This window comes from Myotis brandtii, unplaced genomic scaffold, assembly GCF_000412655.1.
Source record: "Myotis brandtii unplaced genomic scaffold, ASM41265v1 scaffold165, whole genome shotgun sequence".
Lineage (NCBI taxonomy): Eukaryota > Metazoa > Chordata > Mammalia > Chiroptera > Vespertilionidae > Myotis > Myotis brandtii.
The window spans coordinates 16,285,914-16,313,881 of record NW_005356042.1 but is presented as its reverse complement, the minus strand read 5'-3'; the positions used below and the strand labels follow the sequence as shown (position 1 = coordinate 16,313,881).

Genomic DNA, 27,968 nt, shown 5'->3' with positions numbered 1-27,968 from the left:
CACCCCGTACTGAAAATTATTTCAACATACCTTATGCCTGTCGCTTTTTCCAGAAGACTAGAACATGAAAAGACTTTTTAAAGTAAACATTTTTTAAAAATCAGTTTCTCGGGCACTTCCGTAGGCAGCCCCAAACACCCGCGCGCCAACGAGGAGAGGGGCCTCGCGGGGCCGGAAACACGGACTCGGAACCAAGATGGCGGACCTCAGTTCCCCTCAGAAGCTGTTAGGGGCGCCTCCGCCGCCTGAGGGAGTGGGAGGAGGCCGTTGCTCCGAAATCTCCACCGAGCTCATTCGCTCCCTGACGGAGCTGCAAGAGCTGGAGGCTGTGTACGAACGGCTCTGCGGCGAGGAGGTGGGAGGGCCGAGCCTTTTTCCTGGAGCATCCAGGGGGAGTGGGCGTAGGAGCCGTCAGTCGGGAAATCTGGGCTGTGGGAAGCTCTCTCCTTGCCGAGGGAAACAGAAAAAGCACCTACTGGAGAAGCAGGAACGTCGCTGAGTGGTTCTCGGGACCTGCCATCTCCCTCCACTCAGTCTGATGCCCCAAGCTTGCTCTCCCTGTTATCTGGGCGAACCGCCCCACCCCCCATTGATTTCCCTTTAAAACGAGGTGCCTCCTGCTCTCCGCGGGATGCAAGTTAGATTGAGAGTCTGTGCCAATCCGCCTGGTTCTCAAAATAAGAATCAAGGTTGTCTTGCATTCGCTTAACCATGACATGCTTTCACCCTGTTATCGCATTGAAGCCTGCGGTCATTTGCAAATAAAGGGGAAGCGTTTTAAAACTTCCTCTTGCAGAAAAATGATTGGGGGGTGGGGGGTGTAATTTTAGCGTTTCATGCAGAGCTTGGTAGAAGCTTGAGGTTTTGGACAAGCCGCTTCCGCTCTGGCACCCCCGGCGGCTGGCCAGGTGAGGGGCGTGGCCTCGATCCCGCCAGGATCCCTTCCAGCTCGCGGCGTTTCACCTCCTTTCGGCCTCTCCCTTGCCTGTGGCAACCTGATGCTGTCAGTGCATTTCTGAAAGTCAGCTGGGTGCCGTGCCAGTCAAAAGAAAAAAAGATTTAAAGCCCTGATCTAACAATTGAGTAGCTGTTCCCTAAAACCAAACGTATTGTAAATAAGGCTGCGCACAGAAGGCGGGTCCAGCCTCGGCGGGTAGTGGAGGGAGCAGTCGTTGACATCTTAGTATGTTCGAGCGTTAGCTTGCACCAGCTCCAGCAGTTTCGGGTAGGTTTTTCAGCAAGGCGCGCTGTAGGAAATGTAAGCGCTCTTGACGTCACGTTCCTCAGCTTGCATTCATCGGGGCAGTCGATTCTTTGGGAGAAAATTAAAGTCAGTCTTGCAGGCGGAACAGTAGTGTTGGTGCTGACTTTGTATGTGATCACTGTCAAGGTGGAATTTCCGTCTCAGTCCTGCTGGACTGTTCTCACAGACATGCATGGCTGCTAGGAATAGCTGTTATTGATCCATAAGCCGCGCACTTTATGTGTGATACCTCGTTTGGCTCCCACAACAGTCCCGTGAGATATGTATTCCTATTCCTATTTTAGGGAGAGGAGACTCAAGCATAAAAAGGTTACGTTAATTGAGGCAATGCAGGAAGTGGCGTGGCTGAGGAAGAATTACACGCTAAGAAGAGGCTTTTTGTGACTGCCCCTTTGGAAGTTGCGTTGGTGTAGCCATTATATTTTAAAGCAGTGGTTCTCAACCTCCCTAATGCCGCGACCCTTTAATACAGTTCCTCATGTTGTGGTGACCCCCCAACCATAAAATTATTTTCGTTGCTACTTCATCACTGTCATTTTGCTACTGTTATGGATCGTAATGTAAATATCTGATATGCAGGATGTATGTTCATTGTTACAAATTGAACATAATTAAAGCATAGTGATTAATCACAAAAACAATATGTAATTATATATGTGTTTTCCGATGGTCTTAGGCCGACCCCTGTGAAAGGGTCATTCGACCCCCAAAGGGGTTGCGACCCACAGGTTGAGAACCGCTGTTTTAAAGACTTTCCTGTGTTAGGCACTATGCTACCGACATTGAGTAAAGGTTTGTTTTCGCCTTTGTGGTGTTCATCTATTAGATGAAATAAGATATACATAATAATCACTATGCAGTGTGGTCATTGCAAAAATTAAGTGTTGTTTGTTAATATCCTGGAAGAGTCGTGTGGGAGGAAAGAAGACATTTGAAATGGCTTTCATCCTTCCGCTAAGGGTTTGGGTTAGGTAACTTGGGATTCCTTCTGAGCATCCCAATGACAGGATGCTTCTTGTGTTTCAGAAAGTGGTGGAAAGAGAGCTGGATGCTCTTCTGGAACAGCAAAACAGCATTGAAAGTAAAATGGTCGCTCTCCATCGGATGGGGTGAGTCTCCATCTCCCAGGAGTTACTCTACAACAGGGTCCACTGGATACGTTATGTTTCCTCTCTGTTACAAAATGCCAGTTGGGTGTGAAACAGGAGCATTACTTCAAGGAAAAGTGGACACTCAAGGGTTTTCAGAGTGCCCTTGACCAGCAGTACCAACATTACCAACATCACTTGGAAACTTGTTGGAAATACAAATTCTAGGGCCCCACCCCAAACCTACTGAATCAGAAACTCGGGTGGGGGTTCAGGAATCTGTTTTTCAGTAAGCGTACCAGGAGGCTCTGGTGCGTGGCTCAAGTTTGAGAACTGTTGTTACAAACGTTGTGTAGTCATAAAAATTGCTCTTTGATAACATCCTCTCAGATTGTTGGTTAATACATTTTATGCTCACTTGAAGAGGGTATAGGGGAGATAAATGTGATGGGGAAAATAAAGAGAGAAAAAAAACAGTTGGGAGGATCTGTTCTCTCATTCTTTGACAGTACCTATTTAAGGGTGTCTTTAAAGTATAGGCCTGAGTTTACAGTAAAACACGCTTGGGGGAAAAACTGTTAGTAGAGTGATTTAAGCTAAGAATTGTGGGGAGGTACAAAAGAAGTAGAAAGACCTGGTCTCCATCCTCAAAAAGATTTTTCCCATCTTTTACTACTGCCTTCTGCCCCTGTGCATGCATGTGTGCTGACAATGTGGATCTCCAGTCCCAACCTGCAGTTGATTGAAGGTGATGCAAAGCAGCTAGCTGGAATGATCACCTTTACCTGCAGCCTCGCTGAGAATGTGTCCAGCAAAGTTCGTCAGCTTGACCTGGCTAAGGTAATCCCGTTCTGGTGTTGATGTTTGAGTTAGTAGAAGACAGTAGAAAAGCCACCACACTAGAAATTAGAGCAGCACTAGCCAACAGAAATCTAATGTAAGGTACCAAAACCAGACAAAGATATCATAACAAAAGAAAACAACTCCAGACCAATTGCTCTTATGAACATAGACAGACATTCTCAACAACATTAGCAAACAGAATCCAGCAACATATAAAAAGGACCATACTATGTGCAAGTGGGATTTATCTCAGGATTGGAGGGTGGATTTCACATATGAAAATTAATGTAATATATCAATAGGAAAAGACAAAATACACATGATCATCTTATAGACTAAAAAAAGTATTTTACAAAATTTTAACACCCCGTATCAAAACACTCAAAATACTTGGAATAGAAAGGAACTGCCTCAGCCTGATAAAGGGCATCTATGAAAAACCAAAGATAATATACTTATTGGTAAAAGACTGGTTGCTTTCCCCGTCAGATTAGAAACAAAACAAAGATGTCACCTCTTGCTGCTTCTCTTTACCATCACACTGGAGGTTCTAGCCAGGCAATTAGACAAGAAAATTAAATAAAAATGATTAGAAAAGAAGATATTTAATACCAACCACATATGGACTTTAAAATTTTCTAGTAGCCATTTTTGAAAAGTAAAACAGAAATAGGTGAAAATCATTTTTGAAATATGTTTTATTTAACTCATTATATCCATACCATTTAAATATGTAATTTCCATAAAATTATAATCAGATATTTTAAATCCAGTGTATATTTTATACATACACAGCTTAATTTGGACTAGCCACATTTCAAGTTCTGTGGTTAGTGGCTTCTGTATTGAAAGAATAGCGGAGTCTGTGCTCTTGAACAAATCATTCCCAGCCTTGATTTGCCCTGTGAAATAGTATAACTTTTCCTGATCTGTGTGTTCAGATTCTCTAAACATAACTTACCACAAAGCTAAGCCACATAGCCACCAACTCCCATATTAAAGGTTACTATTAAACATTCTTGCTCATTCTACTAGAAAATTAGTTTCTACATTTTTCATTTACTTTATAACTTGGTTTACAATGTCACATTTCAAAAATGTCAAATGTAAGCCAGATATAAACATGGATTATCACCTGGCTGGGTAGCTCAGTTGGTTAGGGCCTTGTCCCATACACTAAGGTTGCAGGTTCAATCCCTGGTCAGGGTACATACAAGAATCAACCAATGAATGCATAAATAGGTGAAACAACAAATCACTTCTCTCTCTCCCTCTCTCTCTCTCTCTCTCTCTCTCTCTCTCTTCCCCTTCCTCTCTTTCTCTACAAGTCAGTAGATGAAAATATAAAAAATAAAACCTGTTTGCTTGGTGTGAACAGCTTTAAAAAAAAAAAAAGGAAAGAAAATATGGATTATCCCCATTCTTGCTTCCATTAGTTGAATGATCTGATCACATAAATTAAATTGCATGCTACTTGTCAGTGGTCTTGATCATTAGCAATAACAGTTTGTGAGTGGTAGTGTTTTTAATTTCCCAGTGAGAACTGAAAAGGACCTATGGTTAGCCAGATTTAGTCCCTGAATCTTTCTATCTTCTGAAGAGATGTTTTTGAAATAGGACATTGTTGCTGAGCACCAAGTCTTTTTGCAGAACCGCCTCTATCAAGCTATTCAGAGAGCTGACGATATCTTGGACCTGAAGTTCTGCATGGATGGAGTTCAGACTGCTTTGAGGAATGAAGATTATGAGCAGGCTGCAGCCCACATTCATCGCTACTTGTGCCTGGACAAGTCAGTCATCGAGCTCAGCCGACAGGGGAAAGAAGGTCAGCATCCCAAACTGTTGATTTCTAGTTAACTTATAAGCATCTGTAATCTGAGCTAGGCACACTCAAGCAGGAGAAGGGCATCTATTGGCAGGAAATTTTTTTGTTTGGCAATAGACCCTCTATGGGCCCAGATTATCCCAGGGCAGTGTTGTTATTCCTATTTTACGGAAAAGGAATTTGAATGCAAATCTGTTCTCTAGCCAGTGGGTTCTTTCCACTTGCCTACTTAAAAAACTAAATTCTGCCCAGCCAGCGTGGCTCAGTGGTTGAGCATTGACCTATGAACCAGGAGTTCACAGTTAGATTCCCGGACAGGGCACATGCCCAGGTTGCAGGCTCGATCCCCAGTGTGGGGAGTACAGGAGGCAGCTGATCAATGATTCTCTCTTACATCAGTGTTTCTCTCTCTCTCTCTCCCTTTCTCCCTTCTATTCTCTCTAAAAAGTCAATGGAGCCCGGCCAGTATGGCTCTGTGGTTGAGCATCTACCTATGCACAGGAGGTCACTGGTTCAATTCCTGGTTAGGGCACATGCCCAGGTTGCAGGCTCGATCCCCAGTGTGGGGAGTACAGGAGGCAGCTGATCAATGATTCTCTCTTACATCAATGTTTCTCTCTCTCTCTCTCCCTTTCCCTTTTTCTCTGAAATCAATAAAAACATTTTTTTAATGAATACTTTTAAAAAAGTCAGTGGAAAAAATATCCTTGGGTGAAGATTAACAAACAAAAAGAAAAGAAAAGTGGTGCACAGACTAAGTGGTATTAATGTTCACTTTCTCCTTTGCACAGGGAGCATGATTGATGCCAACCTGAAATTGCTGCAGGAAGCTGAACAGCGTCTCAAAACCATTGTAACAGAGAAGTTTGCTATTGCCACTAAGGAAGGGGATCTGCCCCAGGTGGAGCGCTTCTTCAAGATCTTTCCACTACTGGGTTTGCATGAAGACGGATTAAGCAAGTTCTCAGAATACCTTTGCAAGCAGGTATGGCCCTGATTCTTGGCAGGATAATGGTATGGTTCTCTGCCTACAGATTGGAGCACTGGGGAGATCCAGTGTCAGTGGATAATTTCTTGCCTCTGGATTTGACTCCCCTTTCCTGCTCTTGCAGTAGCCTGGCAGGACTGAATGCATGCGTTCATTCACATTTATCTATTTCCAGTCTACTGTGTGCCAGGCCCGGTGTGGACATCTGCTGATGCACATTTATGTCCAACAGACCAAGTGAAAGTATAGGAAAATTAAAATGCAAATTCTCTGACAAGTTGACTCATCCTTTTCAAACTGTCAGCCAGGAACTGGCTTCTTTAAAGAGCATTTTGAGTTGCTGGTTAGTGTTTTTAAGACTTCATAAGTAGGGTTGAGTTTCAAAATAAGCCACAATAGCATGAAGCAGATTAGGTCACTTGGGGTTAAATCCTGATAAAGAAGCAAGCTCCAATTAAAGTCTTAGCCCTCTTCCCCCACCTCAGGTGGAAAGAAGCAAATCCCAGGAGGCATGTGTGCAGAAGCTATTGTCTGTTTGTTTATTTATTTATTTATTTATATTTTTTAACCCTCACCCAAGGATATGTTTTTATTGATTTGAGACAGAGACAGAGAGAGAAACATTGATTAGTTGCCTCTCGTATGCGCCCCCACTGGTGAACAGGATGACATTTCAACCAACTTAGCCACCTGGCCAGGGCTTGTTTTTTTAAACTATATGTCACAGTGCATCCTGTCCCTCCCCCTGCAATTTTCTATAATAAGACACTAATTTGCCATTAAGAAAAATAAGACAGTTCCATATATGCTGACATATTTCACTCTCTAACGTATGTGGTTTGTTAAGTTAAACAACAATATGCTACCATTCCTGTTTAAAATGAGGGCCATAGCAATCCTATATAATAAAAGCATAATATGTTAATTAGACTGGGCATCCTTCCGGACCAAGCCGGGGCTTCAAGGGAAGCTGGGGTCCCGGGTGCCAGAGGGAAGCCGATGTCGGCAGCTGGGGGAAGGAAGGCCTACTCTTGCACGAATTTCATGCATCAGGCCTCTAGTAAAGATATATGCTTGTATAAGCATGGGATATTTTTGGAAGGGTTAACAGTGATCACCTCTAAAGATGGTAATTAGGGGACAAGAGACATAGGTAAGAGCAAAAGACACTTTTCACCAAACATTCCTTTGTCCCTTTTGAACATTTAAGGGTTTATATTTTATCCATTCTAAAAAAATTAATTAAAATAAAATACAACTGCTTTATGTTCTTTTTTTATATTTTATCCATTCTAAAAAAATTAATTAAAATAAAATACAACTGCTTTATGTTACTTTTTTTTTTTTTTTTTTAAATTTACTGATTTTAATCCTCACCCGAGTATATGTTTATTGATTTTAGAGGAAGGGAGAGAGAAAGAGAGAGAGAGAGAGAGAGAAAGAAAAGAAACAAAGAAACAAACATTGATGTGAGAGAGAAACATCAGTCGGTTGCCTCTTAAACTTACCCCAACCAGGGATCAAACCCACAACCTAGGTATGTCCTCTGACTGGGAATCGATCCACGCTACCTTTTGGTGTATGGGACGATGCTCCAACCAACTGAGCCACACTGGCCAAGGCTTTATAGTACTTTTTAATTTAATTTAATTTTTTTTAAATATATTTTATTAATTTTTTACAGAGAGGAAGGGAGAGAGATAGAGAGTTAGAAACATCGATGAGAGAGAAACATCGATCAGCTGCCCCCTGCACACTCCCCACTGGGGATGTGCCCGCAACCAAGGTACATGCCCTTGACCAGAATGGAACCTGGGACCCTTGAGTCCACAGGCCAACGCTCTATCCACTGAGCCAAACCGGTTTCGGCTATAGTACTTTTTTATAATCAGTAGTTTGCCATCTGGGACCTCGAAATAGCTTCTACTTTTAATCCTTTAAAAATCCCTTTAGCCCTAACGCGTTTGGCTCAGTGAATAGAGCGTCGGCCTGCTGACTGAAGGGTCCCGGGTTTGATTCCGGTCAAGGACATGTACCTTGGTTGCGGGCACATCCCCAGTAGGGGGTGTGCAGGAGGCAGCTGATCGATGTTTCTCTCTCATCGATGTTTCTAACTCTCTATCCCTCTCCCTCTTCCTCTCTGTAAAAAATCAATAAAATATATTTTAAAAAATAAATAAAATAAAAATCCCTTCAGCAGTGCCCAGATTCCTTGTCCTGCTCAATAAAACACCATTAATGATAAGTTAGAATTACACTTTCAAATGATTATTGAAATTGGGGGCTCTCTCCCTTGGTTAATGGCAGAACATATTTTCATGCAAGAGAAAAGCATTATTTATACCTCTGAGTTCAAGTTCCTTGTCTTGCCTGAGGCTTAGACAATCCAGAGTTCTCAGGGGAAACATGGGAAAAAGAAAGGCAATGGGAAATCCTTTTGGGAAACTGAGACCAGCCTTTGGTCTGGAAAATGTATGTGGATTTTCTTTTTTTTTTCAGGTTGCCAGTAAAGCTGAGGAAAATCTGCTGTTGGTACTAGAGACGGACATGAGTGATCGAAGAGCTGCAATCATCTTTGCAGATACACTCACTCTCCTGTTTGAAGGCAAGCCTCTTTCCCCACTCTAGGGAGATGGTAGACATTATCCTAACACCTGCATCCTAGTGTTTCTTCTCTCCCCACTAGCCTAATGCCTTTAATTTAATCCTGTAACTTACTGCATACTGGTTTATTGGAGAATTAACTTCCCAATTCAACATCAGGTTAGCAAAGATTAGTTTGATCCTTCCTTGCCCTCAAGACCAAACTCTAAGAATAAATTTAACCCTTAAATACATTACTGGGAAGAGAGCAATACTGATTTTTAAAGATGTTTCTGTACAAATTGTCAATATAACATAGGAAATGTCTGCTGGTGTACCAAGTACAGAGCATATTTAACAGACAAATTTGCTTAGCAAATTCTAGCACTGACAAGAACCGTTTGTATTCATTTGGGGAGGTGAAACATCCAAAAGGGGTTGAGTTAGACCTGGGTCAGCCTTGGCTGGAAGAAAAGAGCTTATTATATGAGAGAACATTTGGAATCCAACCCGCTTTCTTTCTTCTCTCTAGGGATTGCCCGCATTGTGGAAACTCATCAACCAATAGTGGAGACATATTATGGGCCAGGGAAACTTTATACCCTGATAAAGTATCTGCAGGTGGAATGTGACAGGCAGGTGGAGAAGGTGGTAAACAAGTTCATCAAGCAGAGGAACTACCACCAGCAGGTGAGCAGGGGAAGCTACAGGTGGCTTGGAATCAGTGTTCACCAGGGACACCAAATGGAATAAAGGGGGAAAGAGAAAAGAGATGCGAACAGAAGAAAAATAAAGGCTGAATGCAGACTGGCCTGCATCTTGCCCATCAGGGCTTGAGGTGTTGTCATGATGGTGATGACCTCAGTACAAGATTGAAGAGGAACTGGAAAAGGCTTCCTAAAAGGAACACAACAGAAACATTACACCAGTTCTTTATCACAGAATGTGCAACTGTGCTTTCTAGTGATACAATGAGAATTTTATTTGTGAAGATTCTATGAAGTGTCAAGTAATGTGTCACACATTTCTCCTTAGTTCCCTTAAGTGCTAAAGATAACAATTGCTTTTTCAGAACTTTATTTCTCCATTCCTTTGAGCAGAGAGAGTAAAGAATAGGACTTAGAAATCGTCGTCCTATAGACTCTAGTAGTCCTTTGGCAAACCACTAGCATCACTTTTAAATGCAATAATATGTTGCTGCTAAGGTTCCAGTGCAGATGCAAGAAAAAAGGTTCCTTGAACATTCTGTCTGTCCAATTGTGGCAGCCAATATTGAATGGGGGAATACAGTCAAAAAGTAAAAATAAATGCCATAATAGAAGTGAGCATTACCATCTAAATCAAAAAATCTTTGGCTTATCATTCTGAAAGCCTACTTTTGGCATGTCTGTTAAGCACACTAACCAAACATTCTTGTATGCCAGAAGTTTGGAGTGACCAGCAAAAGGCAGATACAAGGAGGGTGGGGAAGAGCACTCTTATATGTGGTTCCTAAAAGGAACACAACAGAAACATTACACCAGTTCTTTATCACAGAATGTGCAACTGTGCTTTCTAGTGATACAATGAGAATTTTATTTGTGAAGATTCTATGAAGTGTCAAGTAATGTGTCACACATTTCTCCTTAGTTCCCTTAAGTGCTAAAGATAACAATTGCTTTTTCAGAACTTTATTTCTCCATTCGTTTGAGCAGAGAGAGTAAAGAATAGGACTTAGAAATGGTCGTCCTATAGACTCTAGACAGTAGTCCTTTGGCATACCACTAGCATCACTTTTAAATGCAATAATATGTTGCTGCTAAGGTTCCAGTGCAGATGCAAGAAAAAAGGGTCCTTGAACATTCTGTCCGTCCGATTGTGGCAGCCAAGATTGAATGGGGGAATACAGTCAAAAAGTAAAAATCAATGCCATAATAGAGGTGAGCATTACCATCTAAATCAAAAAATCTTTGGCTCATCATTCTGAAAGCCTACTTTTGGCGTGTCTGTTAAGCACACTAACCAAACATTCTTGTATGCCAGAAGTTTGGAGTGACCAGCAAAAGGCAGATACAAGGAGGGTGGGGAAGAGCACTCTTATATGTGGTGTTTTGCAGTTCCGGCATGTCCAGAGCAACTTGAGAAATTCTACAACAGAAAAAATAGAACCAAGGTAATAGTCCTCTTTTCTTCAGCCCATAAGTGTTTGGTTTGGCAATCGTGTATCATTCATACACTACTCTGTTACAATGTGGTCTATGTTTTAAAAATATTTATCTATGACTCTTGGTTTTCTTTAATGGAATATATCATACAAACAAAAGCACATATATAACCTATATGGTTCATAAAGAATAATAGATCACTACCAGTACTTTTGAAGTCCCCAAGTGACTCTCTTCCACCCCTCTCCCAAAAGCAACTACTATCCTAAAATTTTAAGATTTTTAACTTTTCTAATAAAAATAATATATGCTTGTTAAAAGAAAATCCAAACATAAAAATATATTCATTCAATCAATTTTTTACTGAGTACACATTACGTGCCAAGCACTGGGAATATGGCAGCAAGCAAAGTGAGCAAAACAAACCTCATTCTTTCTTTGTGGCATCTCTGGTCTGTAGTGTTTACTATATGCCAAACATTGTTCTAAGCACTTAACAAATATTCAATCATTTAATCCAGGCTTTCTCAGCCTCTGTACTATTGGCATTTGGGCTGTGCATTATAGGATATTTAGCATCCCTGACCTTTACCCACTAGCTGCTGGTAACACCCTCCAGTTATGACCAACAAAAATGTCTCCAGGCGCTGCCAAATTTTCCCTGGGGGGTAAAATCACCCTCGGTTGAGGATCGCTGATTTAATACATTAACATTTTTTACAGATGAGGAAACCAAAGCCTAGAGGGTTAAGTGACTTGCCCAAGATCATACAGTTAGAAAGTGTCAGAGCCAAGAAAAGAACCCAAGTAATCTGACTCTAGAGGTCATGCTGTTAACCACTATGATATGTTAAGTGTAGGGGACAGGAGAATGTGTAATAGAGGGATACAAACTAAGCTGATGTTCAAGGAAAAATTCCTGAGGCAGTGACCTTAGATCTGAGACCTTGAGTTTAATGAGTAGGAATAAGGTGAAGAGTGTTCCACGTAGAGCAGGGAAAGTGTGTGCAAAAGGCCTCAAGTAATCTGACTCTAGAGGTCATGCTGTTAACCACTGTGATATGTTAAGTGTAGGGGACAGGAAAATGTGTAATAAAGGGATACAAACTAAGCTGATGAAGTTCAAGGAAAAATTCCTGAGGCAGTGACCTTAGATCTGAGACCTTGAGTTTAATAAGTAGGAATAAGGTGAGTGTTCCACGTAGAACAGGGAAAGTGTGTGCAAAAGGCCCTGTGTGTTTGAAAAAGTGAAGGAAGGTCATTGTAGTTGAAGTGCAGAAAGTTGGGGAGAACCTGACGTGAGATGAATCTGAAGAGGTTGTTAGAGTTAGGCCATTCCAGGTCTTGTATCCTAAGAGCTATGGAAAGCTTGATTATGATATGACCAGATTTATGTCTTGAAAAGATCTCTTGGTCTTCAGTGGAAAATTAGTCAATTTGTGTATATAAACTGAAGTAGTGGTTCAACTTCATTTTTTAAAATACACATATCAGTTATGCTAGCACAATTTGTTGAAAGGACTATTCTTTTCCTATTGAATGGTGAGGCAGTGACCTTAGATCTGAGACCTTGAGTTTAATAAGTAGGAATAAGGTGAGTGTTCCACGTAGAACAGGGAAAGTGTGTGCAAAAGGCCCTGTGTGTTTGAAAAAGTGAAGGAAGGTCATTGTAGTTGAAGTGCAGAAAGTTGGGGAGAACCTGACGTGAGATGAATCTGAAGAGGTTGTTAGAGTTAGGCCATTCCAGGTCTTGTATCCTAAGAGCTATGGAAATCTTGATTATGATATGACCATATTTATGTCTTGAAAAGATCTCTTGGTCTTCAGTGGAAAATTAGTCAATTTGTGTATATAAACTGAAATAGTGGTTCATCTTCATTTTTTAAAATACACGTATCAGTTATCCTAACACAATTTGTTGAAAGGACTATTCCTTTCCTATTGAATGTTTTTTACACTCTCCCTAGAAATCAGTTGACCATAAATGTGAAGATTTCTGGACTCTCAATTAATCTAACAGTCTATTTTAATGTCAGTACCACACTGTTTTGAATTCTGTAGCTTTGTAGTAAGTTTTGAAATTGGGAAGTGTGATTCCTCCAACTTTTTTATCTTAGATTGTTTTGGCTATTCAGATGAGTAGATGAATGGGTGTGGGGTAGTTTAATGGTACCCCCCAAAATCTCATCACAGCTAAATAAGAGGTTGGGAAGGTTTGTTTTCTCTCACATAAGGCATAGATCATTTTTACTCAAACTGCTAACAAAAACACACCTCCCAGTCTCTTATTTAGCCCTGGCAGGATTTTAGGGGCCGAGTGATTTGGGTGAAATGTGTAAGTGGAATATGTGGTTGACAGCTCTCTCTGATTATAGTTGGGTCAGCAGAGCCAGGATGACCATCTGGCACAGACCTTCTGGACCCAGTGGGGAGGGGATGTTCTGGAGTATGTTTGCCCTGTAGCTATTCTGTCTGAAGGAACCCAGTGTCCTGCTGATTTCTTCTGCTCCATGTGTCTCAGGGAACTGGACCCCATCCTGACTGAAGTTACCCTGATGAACGCCCGCAGTGAGCTGTATTTAAGCTTCCTCAGGAAGAGGATCAGCTCTGATTTTGAGGTGGGGGACTCCATGGCCTCAGAAGAAGTAAAGCAAGGTAAAAGGAATTTCCCATATTCCCTGGGAGGGCTGGGGTATGGTTATTGTTGTGCATAGTTAAGCCATAGATCTCTTAATAAGAAGTGACGGGTTTGTTGGCATCTGGGGGTTTATGGGCAAATTGACTCCCAGGAGAAAAATCTAGACTTAACTGAATTTGGAATTGGACTGGGCCTTTGAAGCCGTCTAATTATTTTCCTGTGCTATTTTCCCCACACCATGCTTCCTTACCAGCTTCAGTTTAGGGACTGATGTTTAAATAGGTGATATGCACACATGATAGATGGAGGGAGGGAGGGAGGGAGGGAGGGAAGGATGTGGAGAGGGAAGGAGGGAGAGGGAGGGAGGGATGTGGAGAGGGAAGGAGGGAGAAAGGGAGGGAGGGGAGGGAAGGGGAGGGGAGGGGAGGGAACTTCATGATAGGATTATTCCAGACTGGATTGTAGCAATTGTTGCAAAATTCTATCAAGTTACTAAAAAATAACATTGAGTTGTATACATATAATTGGTTAATTTTATGGTACATACATTACACCTTAATATAGTATTGAAGTACAATATTGAGAAAAGAGTATATAGTATAAAGGAAGAGCATACAAAAAGAGTATATAGTGTAGCTCTAGCTGGTTTGGCTCAGTGGATAGAGCATCGGCCTATGGACTGAAGGGTCCCAGGTTCGATTATGGTCAAGGGCACATGCCTGGGTTGCAGGCTCCATCCCCAGTAGGGGATGTGCAGGAGGCAGCCGATCAATGATTGTCTCTCATCACTGATGTTTCTATCTCTCTCTCCCTCTCCCTTCTCTGAAATCAATAAAAATATTTCTTTTTAAAAAGAGTATATAGTGTAAAGAAAGGCTTTTACTATATCTCTCAGTACTCTTAGTCACACTTTTTGAAAGGATAAATACATTTAAAAAGTGTGCCACAGTTCTATTTTATTTATAAATTTACTCCAGGTTTTTAAGAACATTTAATTCCTGCTAGGCAAGTATTACAGAATTCCCCAAACTGGACACTTGAGACCAACCCAGCATTCTGCATGATTTGTACCAATAATACATAGCAGAGGAACTAGTTATATGGCCCAGTTGGCATTGCCTTGAATTGGTGTTTAAAGGAGGTTGAATTGGTATTTTGGGCCTTATTTGGAGTTTTGGGACTCATTATTATTAATTATAACTGTCATTGTTCAGAGCTATGCTGTCCAATGTAGTACCACAACCACGTGTTAACAATTTAAATTGAATTAAAATGAAATAAAATTTAAAAGTTCAGATTAGTGCCCTTGCTGGTTTGGCTCAATGGATAGAGTGTCCGCCTGTGGACTGAAGGGCCCCAGGTTCGAGTCCGACCAAGGACACATGCCTGGGTTATGAACTCGATCCCCAGTAGGGGCGTGCAGGAAGCAGCCAATCAATGATTCTCTCTCATTGATGTTTCTATCTCTCTCTCTCTCTCTCCCTTCCTCTCTGAAATCCATAAAAATATATTTTTTTAAAATTTCATATTAGCCACATTTCAATTCTTCAATAGTAGTTACCATATTAGACAACACAGATAAAGAACATTTTTGTCATCACAGAAAATTCACTGGTTTAGAGAATGAAATGTATTATACCCAATATATTTCATTCTTTGCCCTAGAAATTTACATCTTTTGAGTCTTACTATTTCTAAGGAAATAATGAAAAAGAAGTAAAAAGGGCTTTGTACAAAAATGTTCGCTATGATCTGCAATCACTCTGATCTCTAATTATCTCTGTTGGCAAAATGTTTGTAATAAGTAACCCAGGTGTCTCAATATAGGAGAGTAGTTTTTAAAAATATAGACTCTACCTGATAAAATATAGTCATTAAAAATAAGTAAGCTAAAAGAAGAAAAAAGCTATGAAGAAACATTGTAAATATTTATAATTATTAAAGCACAATACAAAACTATCTATACTGTGATTGTAACCATGTAAATCATGTACAAATTTGGAATAAAGACTAGAAAGGAACCAGGAAAAATGAAAAAGGTTGATCTAGTTCCTTGAGGAAGAAAAGTGAGTGTTCTTTCTTGGCTGTCCCCTAGAGCACCAGAAGTATCTGGACAAACTCCTCAACAATTGCCTGCTGAGCTGCACCATGCAGGAGCTGATTGGCTTGTATATTACCATGGAGGAGTACTTCATGAGGGAGACTGTGAATAAGGTAGGGCAGAGGACACATCCCTTGGAAATGGGGCTTCCTGTCCAAGAAGCCAGGCTGAAGGAAATGGCCAAGGCATGTCATATTTCTTGGTCCTGCTTTGAGAATACCCTTGCAGATTGAGTGGCACCACTTTGTATGGTTAGTGGTTATGCTTTGGAATGGTCATGCTCTTCATAGATCCAGGTGGGACTTCTTTCCCAAGGATCAAAAAAGAACACCTCACTCCTCAGGGCGTCTACTTGTCCCCGGCCTCCCTGGAGGTCTGTGGTGAGGAGTGTTGGGGAAGAAGGGCCTCTCCTGATCTCTTACACCTCAGGTAATAGTTGTCCTCAAGTAAGAGGCCCTAAATACTTAATTTCCTAAGTGATCAATAGGGAAGTGAGCTCTTTTAATAAGGATATCCACACCAGCTGTTGACCAGGGTAAACCATGTGGGGGAAATATGGACAAGGTATAGAAAAGGAAGCAGAGCCAGGGCCTGTTCCAGAACCATCTCGAACTGTGACAAGTAGAACTGGGCCCTTACTGGGTGCTTTGCCTTTTGGGTAGGCTGTGGCTCTGGACACCTATGAGAAGGGCCAGCTGACATCCAGCATGGTGGACGATGTCTTCTACATTGTTAAGAAGTGCATTGGGCGGGCTCTGTCCAGCTCCAGCATCGACTGTCTCTGTGCGATGATCAACCTCGCCACCACAGAGCTGGAGTCGGACTTCAGGTATGGTTGGTGCTGTCTCATTTCTAGGAGGCAGGAAGGTCCTAATTGTGATTCATTTCTGAGGCCCATTTGTTTCTTCCTTTTTTTCCTTATAATAGTTTAGTTCTATACAGGATAAACCTCTTACCCATCGCACAACATCCTTGGCTCCAGGCAGCTGTACAGCAGCCAGATATCTTATGGGCCAATGTCAGTGTTCCCCATACTAGCTTGGAGAGGTCATTGGCCCTCAGTCCCATGAAAGACAGCAGGCAGTTCAGATGAAGGCAGTAGTTGTAATATTTACATAGTTGCCACTGTGCTGATTGCCTGCTCTTATTCAGTCCTAAAACAACCCTGTGAGGTAGGAGCTATTAGCTCTGTTTTATAGATGAGGAAACTGGGGCTTAAAGAGATTCCATTCCTTATCAAAGATACCACACCTCATACATGGTGAAATATGGACTAGAGTCCTGAACTGACAGCCTTTCATTAAGCTGAACTTCTGAGTTTGTTGGAACTCAGTGGTGATACCTGAGAGCCTCATGGGAAGTTGAGGATTAGCTAGTCTTCTCTGGGTGCTTTTGTCATCAGTACCCTCGAGGGGTATTGGCCTCTGACCATGCCTGGCTGCCCAAGGCCTCCTACAGTCATCTCAAGGATTGGTCATACTCTGATGGCTCAGGGTAGGGGGCCCTCTGGTTCTGCTGTCCTGGAGGCCAGATTGAGCGCTGTCGATCCCCATCAACCCCCATATGCCATTCTGCCCCTAGGGACGTTCTGTGTAACAAGCTGCGGATGGGCTTCCCGGCCACCACCTTGCAGGACATCCAGCGTGGGGTGACGAGTGCCGTGAACATCATGCACAGCAGCCTCCAGCAGGGAAAATTTGACACAAAAGGCATTGAGAGCACTGACGAGGCCAAGCTGTCCTTCCTGGTAGGTAGCCCCACCAGCCGGGAGCTGGGTTGGTTTATCTCAAGAGGTAAAACTATGACGTGTAAGCTACAGTATAACCTTCAGCTGGAGACTTTCCCTCTAGTGTCTATGTAGAAGGAAAACTCCTTTAAGGACAGCTCATCTTAGAAGGTTCTGAAACCATGTCTTACCCAGGGGCCTATTCTGAGGAGCCTGAGCCAGGACAGGCACTGTTTCCTGCCTGCAGTCTGGGTGCTCAGCTTTCTGGAGTGCTCATCCACGAGAGCACTACCCCACTGTTCAGGGCTCCACTTAGAGCTTGGCTTGCATTTGCCACAGGACCAACTGGAACATGTGCCAAGCCTCCAGCTGGCTCCTCTGAAGACAGTCCCCCAATACGGATGGGATGGGTGCCAATCTTCAAGCCTACCAGGACTGCTTTTCTAGCACACTTCTTAGGCTTTCAATGTCCTCAGAAATGTGACCTTAGTGAAGCCCTTAGCCTCCCAGAATGACAGATGTGATGAAGCAGTGAGTCTTCAGTTGTGTGACAGCTGGCGAAGGAGAAACGTGGAAAGATGAAAGGATTTATACCGCACCTAGTGTGTAATGAGCCAAAAAGCACAGATGAGTCCTGAGCTCACATCCAGACTTGTCTGGCACTTGCTGTTTTGGCATGAATGGAACAGCACTGTGAGAGGTCACTTTGCTCCACCCTTACATTGGCCAGACTCTAGTCTTCTTGGACCCTGAGGGTCAGAGGCTGAAGGAAACATCCAATAGCAGAGCTCTCAATCAGCATACAGATAGGGACTATGAACACCCTTGGGTTAGATGTAAAAGTGTATGTATGTATTTTTTTCTGGAAGCAGGGACCTTAGCTTTTCAGATTCTTAACTTTCAAGAGTTCAGAGCTGTTACTTTCCAGACAGAAACCTAAACATGCTAATATCTACCTGGGAACCCACAGTACTAGTCCTCAGATAGATGTGGAGGCTCTTTAGGCAGCCCCACTCTCTTCCCGTCATTGAAAATATGTCCCCTGGGCATGGGTTCTGTTGATCTGGAATGTCATGGTTGTTGCCAGAAAAGAGTATTAGTTCAGAGAAACCGTTGCCTCTGAGTATGGTGCCTTTGGAGAACTTTGCCAAAATGCCTGGCAGCCAGTTTCATATGATCATGGACTGACTTAAATTTTCATTTTGTTTACATTCCATTTCATTTTTTACAGAACTTATCTCATTCTTTCATTTCTCTGCTCAGAAACGACTCCTTGATACCTACCTCAGCAAAGCTAGCCACCTTTGCCGGCTGGTTTGTTGAAGGCCCTCTGAATCTCACCCATCCTGCCACTCTCGTCCTACTTTCCCCACTCAGCTCCACAGGCCCCATTAGGCTAAAGGCTGTGCGTTTGTGCCTTGGCTGCTCCTGTTCAGACAGTTTCATTATTTGAGGGCCCAGAAAATAAGGCCAATAAGAAGGGTGATGCTAAGAAGAACGAAAGAAAAAAAGGTGATGCTGGGGCCCTGGCCGGATAGCTCTAGCTCAGTTGTTAGAATGTCGTCCTGATTTGCCAAGGTTGTAGATTTGATTCCCGATACAAAAATCAGTCAATCAATGCATAAATAAGTGGAACAACAAATCAATGTTTCTCCCTCTCTCTCTTTCTCCCCCTCTCCCTCTCTCCTTCCCTCCCTCCCTTTCTCTCTCTCAAAAAAAAAATCAGTAAGTTTAAAAAAAAAGTAGAAGTGATTCTGAATGCTTGGTAATAGGATTCTAGTTTTTCTGACAACAGGTACTTAAAATGTCACCATTCCCACCGCAGGGCCTATTTCTTATGTCACCTTGATTCATTTGGTTGTCAAGATGAAATCCCCAACGGTGCTGACAGATCATTCACCATGAGCTGGGATAAGCCCAGTGAGTCCTTGCTTACAAGGGCTGTCGGTACAAGGAAATTTTAAAATCAATACCATTTGAACCCAAATCCATTTTCCCCTCATGACAGATTATTCTTGGTGCCCTTAAATGTCTTAGAAACATTTATGTTGTTGTCTTAATCCTTGAGCGGTCATGACAGTGAATTCCCTGGAACTGGTGATGTTAGCAGCCTTGCGTGTGGCATGCTAATGTAAGGCCTTACGTGTTATCCATCACAGTGGAAGCAGCCTCAGCACTGTCAGCAGCATGACCTTTCAGTACTGGCTGCAGGACACTGATGAGGGGAGCATTCTCAGGAGACAAGAGGGTGGCCTACCCTCAATCTCCTGAGGCTCTGGGAGTCTTCTTCTACCTTGAAATCCTGAAGCTCCCGACTTATCTCCTGAAAACTGGTTCCTCTCTACATCACCTTTGCCTTCTGGTCATGCCACCAGCACACCAGTTCAAAGGCAGTGTGATCCTCTCAAATTTTAATCTCTGTCCCACACAGCCTCTAGGTTAGTATTCCCAGCCCACAGCTGTGCTCATGTGCCATTCATAATAGCTTTAAATAATCCTCAGTGTCACCCCATTGTCCACAGGACAGCAGAGCACCCAAGTGCCAGTCTGACTTTACCCACCTCTTACCATTTTCCTGCACTTGTCTGTGCACTGACTCTGCTGATCCCTAAATACCTTTTGGAGTTTTCTGCCACTCTGCATTTGCTTATGTTATTTCCTCTCCATTCACTCATTCAACAAATATTTATTGAGAAACTTCAGGCACTGTCTTCGGTTCTAGAGCTGCATTGCTCAATACGGTAGCTCTTAACCACATGTGGCTATTTAAATATAAATTTTAAGCGTACAGGGGGATAAATGGTGACGAAAAAAATAAAATAAATAAAATGAATTTTCTTTTCTTTTTTTGCTTTTTCTTGTGAATTTAAATTTTAAAATCCATTTCCTGAGTTGCACTAGCCACATTTCTAGTGCTCAATAGCCACACATGGCTAGAGGCTACCATACTGGACGGTTCAGATTTCTAATATTCCCATCATCAGGAAAGTTACGTTGCACGGTTTTCTACTAGAGACACAGTGGTAAAGAAGACAGACAAGATCCCTGTCTTTAGGGAGCTGTCATTCTAGTGAGAAAGGCAGGCAAGAAACAAACATTATCGGGTCATCCTAAGTACCATTAAGAAGATACAGAACTGGACAGGGGGCTGGTGGGGGTGGAGAAATGTACTCACCGTCATCTCCTGTCAGTTATGTTCCAGCCTTTTAAATTCAGCTCAGTTAACAACTCTGCCATGGAGCTTTCCCTGAAGAGCTCAGACCAAAACGTTTATTCTTTCCTCAAAATGGCCATAGCAATTCATGCCTTAATCATCACTTTGACACATGCTGGTTTATATGATTGATATTTCTGCACCTCTCTTAAAAGTCCACTGAACTATGAGAGGAGTCCTCGGCTCCTATCCCGGCTCTAGCTCTGTGGTCTGTCACTCTCTGAGTTCCTCTCTCTTTACCATGCTTTCTTTTCTTCACAGAGTTTATCACTACCTGACATTATAAAATACATATATTTATTATCAGACTTCCCTTCTGGAATATAAATTCTGTGAGGGAGTGAATTTAGTCTGTTTTGTTAACTGCTTTCTCCCTGGTGCCTAGGACAGTTTCTGGCAGGTAGCCAGTGCTAGGTAAATATTTGCTGAGTGAATTCTTGACTAGCCTTGGTGAGTCATTTCATCTTCTGAGAAGGTCTATTCCTCTCTATGAGCTGGCTTGATAATACTTGTTTTTAGAGGGTATTTGTATGAGAAAGTGCCTCCTGGGTGCCAGGGCTCAGGAAGGATTTCTTTAATGAGTGTCAGCCTTTGCATCACTGACCTGGACCTGGAGGTTCGAAGCCTCAGGATATCTCCCAGGCCTGTGTGCCTAAACGTGGAGAAAAAAGACCTGAAACCTTGGGTCACTGCCTCTGAAGTCAGGTTGGCTTTGTTGCCTTGGTGTCAGGACCAGGAGAAAGAGCAAGCTGGCTCACTATTCTGCCCAACCTGAGAGCTGAGGGCCCTGCCTGATGACAGTTCTCAGCCCTCATCTGAGCCTCAGGAGTGCAGCTGTCAGCCACTCTGGCGCTGGAGTGGGTACAGACACCAGGGAGCAGGAAGTCACATTCTTCTGTCCTCATCTCCCAGGTGACTCTGAACAACGTGGAAGTCTGCAGTGAAAACATCTCTACTCTGAAGAAGACGCTGGAGGTACAGAGGAAATTGCCTACTGCTTTGAGCCACTGCAGTCTCCCCGGGAGGGAGCCCTGTGCACTCCTCCTGGTGGGACTGTGGCAATCAGCACTGAGCCAGTCTCTCCTTCAGAGCACGGGAGGGGTTCACTAGTGTGTGACCATAGGAAGAGCTCTGGCCCAAGATCTGGAAGATCAGAATTCAGATTAGATCTTCCAGCACATACTTAGCATGTGACCTTGGACAAGTGTCTTAACTCCCAAAGCTTTAGTTCTCTCATCTATTGAATGATGCCCTACTTTGGGTTTGTTGGGTGGCATATCAAAAACCATGATTGAAAACACTATAAAAGTGATAAAGCCCTCTGTAAATGTGAGAGATTGAGATGAGATAGAGTCACCAAGCCTTGTACAAAGCTGGTCGCTGTTACTATTTTTTAAAGGAAGGCTGCATAGTATAGTGAAAATTGTTTGCACCCCTGAGTTCAAATCTCCACTTGACCACTGACCCGTGGTGCAGCCTCAGGCAAGTTCTGTTCCCTCCCTGAGCCTCAGTTTCCTCATTTGTAAAACAGGGAGAGTGATCTCTGCCCCCCAGGGTGGTTGTGAGAATTGAACAAGGTAATGTAAGCACCTAGTACGTGAGAGGGATGCAGTAAGAGTAAATTGTATTAATAGTTACAAATAACAGCATGGAGCAGTCACTGTAAGTGTCAGAGGACAAGGTGCCAACTCTGCCTCTGGGGAAGGAGGGAGGCCAAGGTCCTCCTCCCTCATGCACTTGTACTCAGCTCTGCTGCAGAAGCACAGGCTCCACATGCACAGGGCTGGGCAGACTGAGGAGGCTGGGGGCCAGCACACGGAAGAGGGCCCAGTAGCTGATGGGGTTTCTGGGACTCAGGGAGAACAGTCAGATGGGAGGTGACAGTAGTACTGTAAACTGGACTAGATGATGAATGTATCCCAAAAGGGGCTTTAGAATTGGGTAAGATGAGAGTGATACAAAGTACCAATAGCATAGTGTCTATCACACTGTATGTATTCTACAAGGTAACTGTCATTGTTTCTGAGTCATGGCACCTTATATTCCTGACTTCGTCTTTTACTTAGTCTGTTGGATTTTGAAATAAAATTTTAGGAAATGTTAGGCATTCAGAACTGAACTGATAGAATTAGCCAAGTGAAAGAAAAAAGGATAGCAAAAATCTAAAAGCAATTCCCATAAATCCTACCCCCTTTGGATTTGCATTTCACATGTGTCCTTAATCCATGAGGTCAGGCGGCATGATGTCCATCTTACAGATGAGGTTAAAGAGCTAACAGTAAAGCTTGGAGCTGCTGTAGGAATGCAGGGCCTCTGCCCTCTAGATCTGTCCCTTTACGACTCTCCCACAATGCTGCTCCTGCTGTAGCCAAAGCAGCACAGGCTTTCTAAGGAGGCTACAAGCAATGTGAGCAGTTGCAACCCAAACATGGTGAGCTTCAAGCAGCTCCCCCTGTGGAGTGCTGTGCACCTGGGCTGTAGTGTGGGGATTTGGAACAAGTGCTTTGAAGCCAGAGTTCCCACCTGGAATCCCAGCTCTTCAACTGACTGCTGCGTGGCTTTAGTTATAACTTCTCTGTGCCCCAGTTTCCTCATCCGTATAACAGGGATAATAATAGTACCTACTTCATAAGATAGATGCTTTAATAAAAATAAAATGCTTAGAACAAGGTAAGCAGTTGAATCTTAGCTCTGTTCATGATGATCTCCCTTGGGCTGCCAGACTATAATATTTTAAAATTAGAAATATAACAATAGCTGATATGTCCTTAGTGCCTACTATGTGCCAGGCATTGGGCTAAGCACTTTGTGCATCATTTCATCCAATTCTCACAACCACCAAGGAAGCAGGATTTGTATTCTTATTTTATAGACAGTGAAACTGAAGTTCAGAAACTAAATCACCTGACCAAGGTCACTCAACTAATAGGTGGCTAAGCCAGGAATTGAACCTAGGAATGTCTGTCTCTAAAGGTATGAAAAGATGTCTGGTTTTTGTGTTTCTTATTCACATCCCTTAACACTGGTACCCCCAGATTACAAAAGGGGAAGTGGGAGCCAAGTGGCTAGCCACCAGGATAGAATCTAGGTTTCTGAAACCCACTCAGGACTCGTGCCTAGGATCGGCCTTAGCTGTTCCCAGAGAAGGTTAGAGCAGGAGAAATGGCTGTTGCATGTTGCCGCCCTCCCCACTGCCCGTGGCCCTCGCTCAGAAGCCTGAAAACTGGGTGTTCTCTCCTAGAGTGACTGTACCAAGCTGTTCAGCCAGGGCATTGGTGGGGAGCAGGCCCAGGCCAAGTTTGACAGCTGCCTTTCTGACTTGGCCGCCGTGTCCAGCAAGTTCAAAGATCTCTTGCAGGTAAGCCCCAGGTTCAGCTACTGGCTGAATCCTCTGCCTGTGTTGCTTGGAAGAGATTGTTACTGCCTTACCATGGGCTCTGTGTATAAAGAAACAGGAAGGAGGGGTGAGGAAATAGCATGCAAGCCACTGAACGTATGCAATCCCTTGAGACTAAAGGCCCCGTTGGTCTTTCAGCGATGCAACTGTCACAGTGACCAGCTAGCATTCTGGCCTAGAATCTGTACTTGGCCCCACTGTGCCAAGAGCCCTCAGAAAGGTGCTCTGAGGAATGGAACCACATGGTTACTTAGACCCACTGCTTGGCCTTAGTCACAGGTGCTGCCTAGTACTGGGCACTCATATCGCTTCCTTTCTTTTTTTTAAATAAAATAAACTTTTTTATTGACTTTAGAGAGGGTGGGCAGGGAGAGAGAGAGAGAAACATCAATGAAAGAAATACTGATTGGCCTACTGGGGATGGAGCCCGCAACCCAGGCATGTGCCCTGACCGGAATCAAACCGGCAACTTCTTTGTGTATAGGGCAACACTCAACCAACTGAGCCACACCAGCCAGGGCCAGAAATCTCTTCTTTTGAGTGTGTACACCAAGCATGTCAAACTCGCGGCCTGCGGGCCCCATGTGGCCCACAATGAATATTTTTGTGGCCCAGCCATTATAACGGTATGTAAGAAACATTTTAATAACAATTTTGTAACTTAATTTTTACAATATCCTGTTATACATAATTATTAATACCGAATTACAGCCCTAACCAGTTTGGCTCAGTGGATAGAGTGTCGGCCTGCGGACTGAAGGGTCCCAGGTTTGATTCCAGTCAAGGGCACGTACCTTGGTTGCGGGCACATCCCCAGTGCGGAGTGTGCAGGAGGCAGCTGATCGATGTCTCTCTCTCAACGTTGTTTCTAACTCTCTATCCCTCTCCCTTCCTCTCTGTAAAAAATCAATAAAATATATTTTTTTAAAAATACCGAATTACAACATTCGCTAATGACTATTATAATCATGTCATTACATTTACATGCCTTACTCGCAGGTGCACCATTTCCTCCACTAATACTAGCAGCGAATATTTTAGCAGCTGATTGCCCCGTCATTAATCTTGTACTGACTTGTTTGGTGTGCGCAACAGGAAATATTTTGCTTGCAAAGAACAAGAAAAATAGGTTTATTTGCATTACACGTATTAATTTTTGCAATTATTCAGTGTCTGATAAGTTAATGTTCAAGAAAAAATATTAATTTTTATTAAAATGTTCTATTATTTTATGTTAACGATTACTCATTTACTTCAGCCCTTTGTATTCAGCATGTCTCTATCGAAATAAACCTACATTTCTATGAAAATTGAAGCTTTTGTTTTTTGGTGGCCCACATAAACTTAAGCCTTGTTTATTTGGACCGTTAGCCTTTGAGTTTGACATGCTTGTTGTACACACCATCCTCTAGGCCAGCGGTTCTCAACCTGTAGGTCGCGACCACTTTGGCAGTCGAACGACCCTTTCACAGGGGCCGCCTAAGACCATCCTGCATATCATATTTACATTACGATTCATAACAGTAGCAACATTACAGTTATGAAGTAGCAACGAAAATAATTTTATGATTGGGTCACAACATGAGGAACTGTATTTAAAGGGCCAGAAGGTTGAGAACCACTGCTCTAGGCCTTATCTCTGGCCTGGACCTGAATTGGCACAGATCTGGAAAGGAACTGGCCTCTTTTGTCAGCATTATCTGTTACACTTCAAACAAGGCCTGCAGATAGTCTCAGAGCTGGAAGAATGTCCTGGCAGTCGAGGATGGAGCTGGAGAAAGGAAAGGAGTAGGTGCCTTCTGAGTCTGATACTTGTACTTTGCAGGAAGGGCTGACAGAGCTAAACAACACAGCAATCAAGCCACAGGTGCAGCCTTGGATCAACACCTTTCTCTCTGTTTCCCACAACATTGAGGAGGTAAGTCTGACCACAGGCAGCCATCAAGCTCAGGATTACCCTCTTGTTCCACTCCCCCCCAGCTAGAGGGCAGTGGAACTTTCTAAACAGACTAGTCTAGTCCTCACACTCTTCTCAAGCCCACTTCCCTCACCCCTATAGCCTAGGTTCCTCCCAGGAAACAGGCTGTTCCTGTAGTCAGAAGGGCTCAAACATTTAAAGGGAGTTTGCCTTGACCTGACATATCCTCTTACTGAGGCTCTTTTTTCTTTTTCTAACCTAAGGATATTATTCCTATAGGACCGGGGTGGGTAATCTTATTTCTGCCAAGGGCCATTCGGATATTTATAACTTCATTCGTGGGCCATACAGAATTATCCACTTAAAAATTAGCCTGCTATATTTGGTCAAGCATTTAATTAACTCACCCCTAATGCCTTAGCAAGACCAGATTAAATGATTTCTCAGGCCTTATAGGGCCTGCAGGCCAGACATTCTCCACCCACCCCTGCAAGAGTAAAATGCCAGGAGCTTTACCATATTGTGTGGGCCATGGCTATAGGCCAGGGCCGTTTGCCAGTGGGAAGTGTGGTGCAGAAGTAGCAGCAGTCACTGCCTGCTGCGATGTCCAAGGTGGTTTTAAGGTGGATGAGTCAAAGCTACCAGGGAAGAAGAACCTCTTCCGTTAGAAGGGTGGAAGTGGGTGGGTGGGTGTAAATGGTTCTTTTTGGAGAAGCCCCCAGTGACCCGTCTTGCTTCCTAACAATAGGAAGAATTCAATGACTATGAGGCCAATGACCCTTGGGTGCAACAGTTTATCCTTAACCTGGAGCAGCAAATGGCAGAGTTTAAGGTGAGCAGAGGTCCTAGCAACCAGCTTATGGAATTACCCACAACTGCCCAAATCAGCAGGCTGAAAGCCCTCCCAAGTCCCAGCCTGTAGAAACACTCCTTGATGGCCTCATGTGACTATCCTTACCCCCAAAAAACTCCACTGCGTAGGCAGAGGGATAGGGGGGCTCCCGCTGATGTCTGGCCTCTGTGTGTAGGCCGGCCTGTCTCCAGTCATCTATGACAATCTGACCAGCCTCATGACCAGCTTTGTTGCAGTCGAATTGGAGAGAGTGGTGTTGAAATCCACCTTCAACCGGGTAAGGTCAAGGGAGCACGGGTCCCCAGCTCTGTTTCTCCTTTGAGGAAGATGGGGCCTGTCATTTGCATCCTTGAACAGTGACTGGGCTTATGTTCCCCTGCAGCTGGGCGGTCTGCAGTTTGACAAGGAGCTGAGGTCACTCATTGCCTACCTTACCACGGTGACCACCTGGACCATCCGAGACAAGTTTGCCCGGCTCTCCCAGATGGCTACAATCCTCAATCTGGAGCGGGTATGTGGGGTCCCCTCAGCCTAAGCAGGGAAAGGTGTCTGACCACATTTGGATGCCAGCCACTCCCCCAAAACGCCAGCAGCCCAGCCCTGCCAGGCACCTTCTTCCTGGGCTCCACTGTTCTGAACCTGGTGGAGCCAAGGCCTTCCTCAGGATAGCCCCCTCCTGGCTGACTTGGCTGTTCTCCCACAGGTGACTGAAATTCTGGATTACTGGGGCGCCAACTCCGGCCCGCTGACATGGCGCCTCACCCCCGCTGAAGTGCGCCAGGTGCTGGCTCTACGCATAGACTTCCGCAATGAGGACATCAAGAGGCTGCGCCTGTAGCCGCCAGGGTGAGCCCACCTGGCCTGTCACACTAAGTGGCCACAGCCAAGGAGCTGAGCAAGGCTGTCTGGCGTGAGGAGAGCTCGGACGGCCCAGACTGTTCCACCATTGGCAGCAGGGAAACAAGGCACGGACTCACTCCACTCTCTGCACTCAGACCGAGCTTTGGGAGTAGCCTCTCCCCACCAAGGGGCGGGTCTCCCTGGGCTCCTAATTGGTGGGCAAGTCAACGCAGGCCAGCCTTCTCCAAGGTGGTCGTGCTCCCCCCTGGACACTGCAGCAAACGGACTGCCAGCCCTAAAGGATGTGGGTGCATCTGGGGACCTAGAGAATTAGGTTTACTCCGAGAAGAGGGTGTGATACTATGTCCACTCTGATTAAAGAGACTCCTCGGAGAAATGCCAGTGTGCTGTTTTCAGGGAGGGCTGGGTGCTACAGGGCAAGACAGATGTACCAGTTGCACTGAAATGTGAAGGCAAAAACCTAAAGCCTCAGCCTCCTCCCACAGCCAGAGTGGCACACAGCCCCTGCCAGGACCCACTTGATAG

At 43.8% G+C, this 27,968-nt stretch overlaps 1 protein-coding gene across 1 annotated transcript; it reads left to right on the top strand.

The window, feature by feature from the left end:
• The first annotated feature begins 97 nt into the window (after window positions 1-97).
• Window positions 98-27,819, top strand: COG4 (component of oligomeric golgi complex 4). The gene is made up of 19 exons (XM_005862638.2): window positions 98-355; window positions 2,291-2,373; window positions 3,078-3,192; window positions 4,846-5,020; window positions 5,812-6,005; window positions 8,508-8,613; window positions 9,124-9,281; window positions 10,688-10,743; window positions 13,257-13,390; window positions 15,469-15,587; window positions 16,137-16,303; window positions 17,056-17,221; window positions 21,327-21,389; window positions 23,656-23,772; window positions 25,637-25,729; window positions 26,478-26,561; window positions 26,758-26,859; window positions 26,965-27,093; window positions 27,286-27,819. Exons 1-19 carry the CDS (start codon window positions 197-199, stop codon window positions 27,418-27,420), a joined length of 2,355 nt encoding a protein of 784 aa, XP_005862700.1. The 5' UTR covers window positions 98-196; the 3' UTR covers window positions 27,421-27,819.
• The last annotated feature ends 149 nt before the right edge of the window (window positions 27,820-27,968 follow it).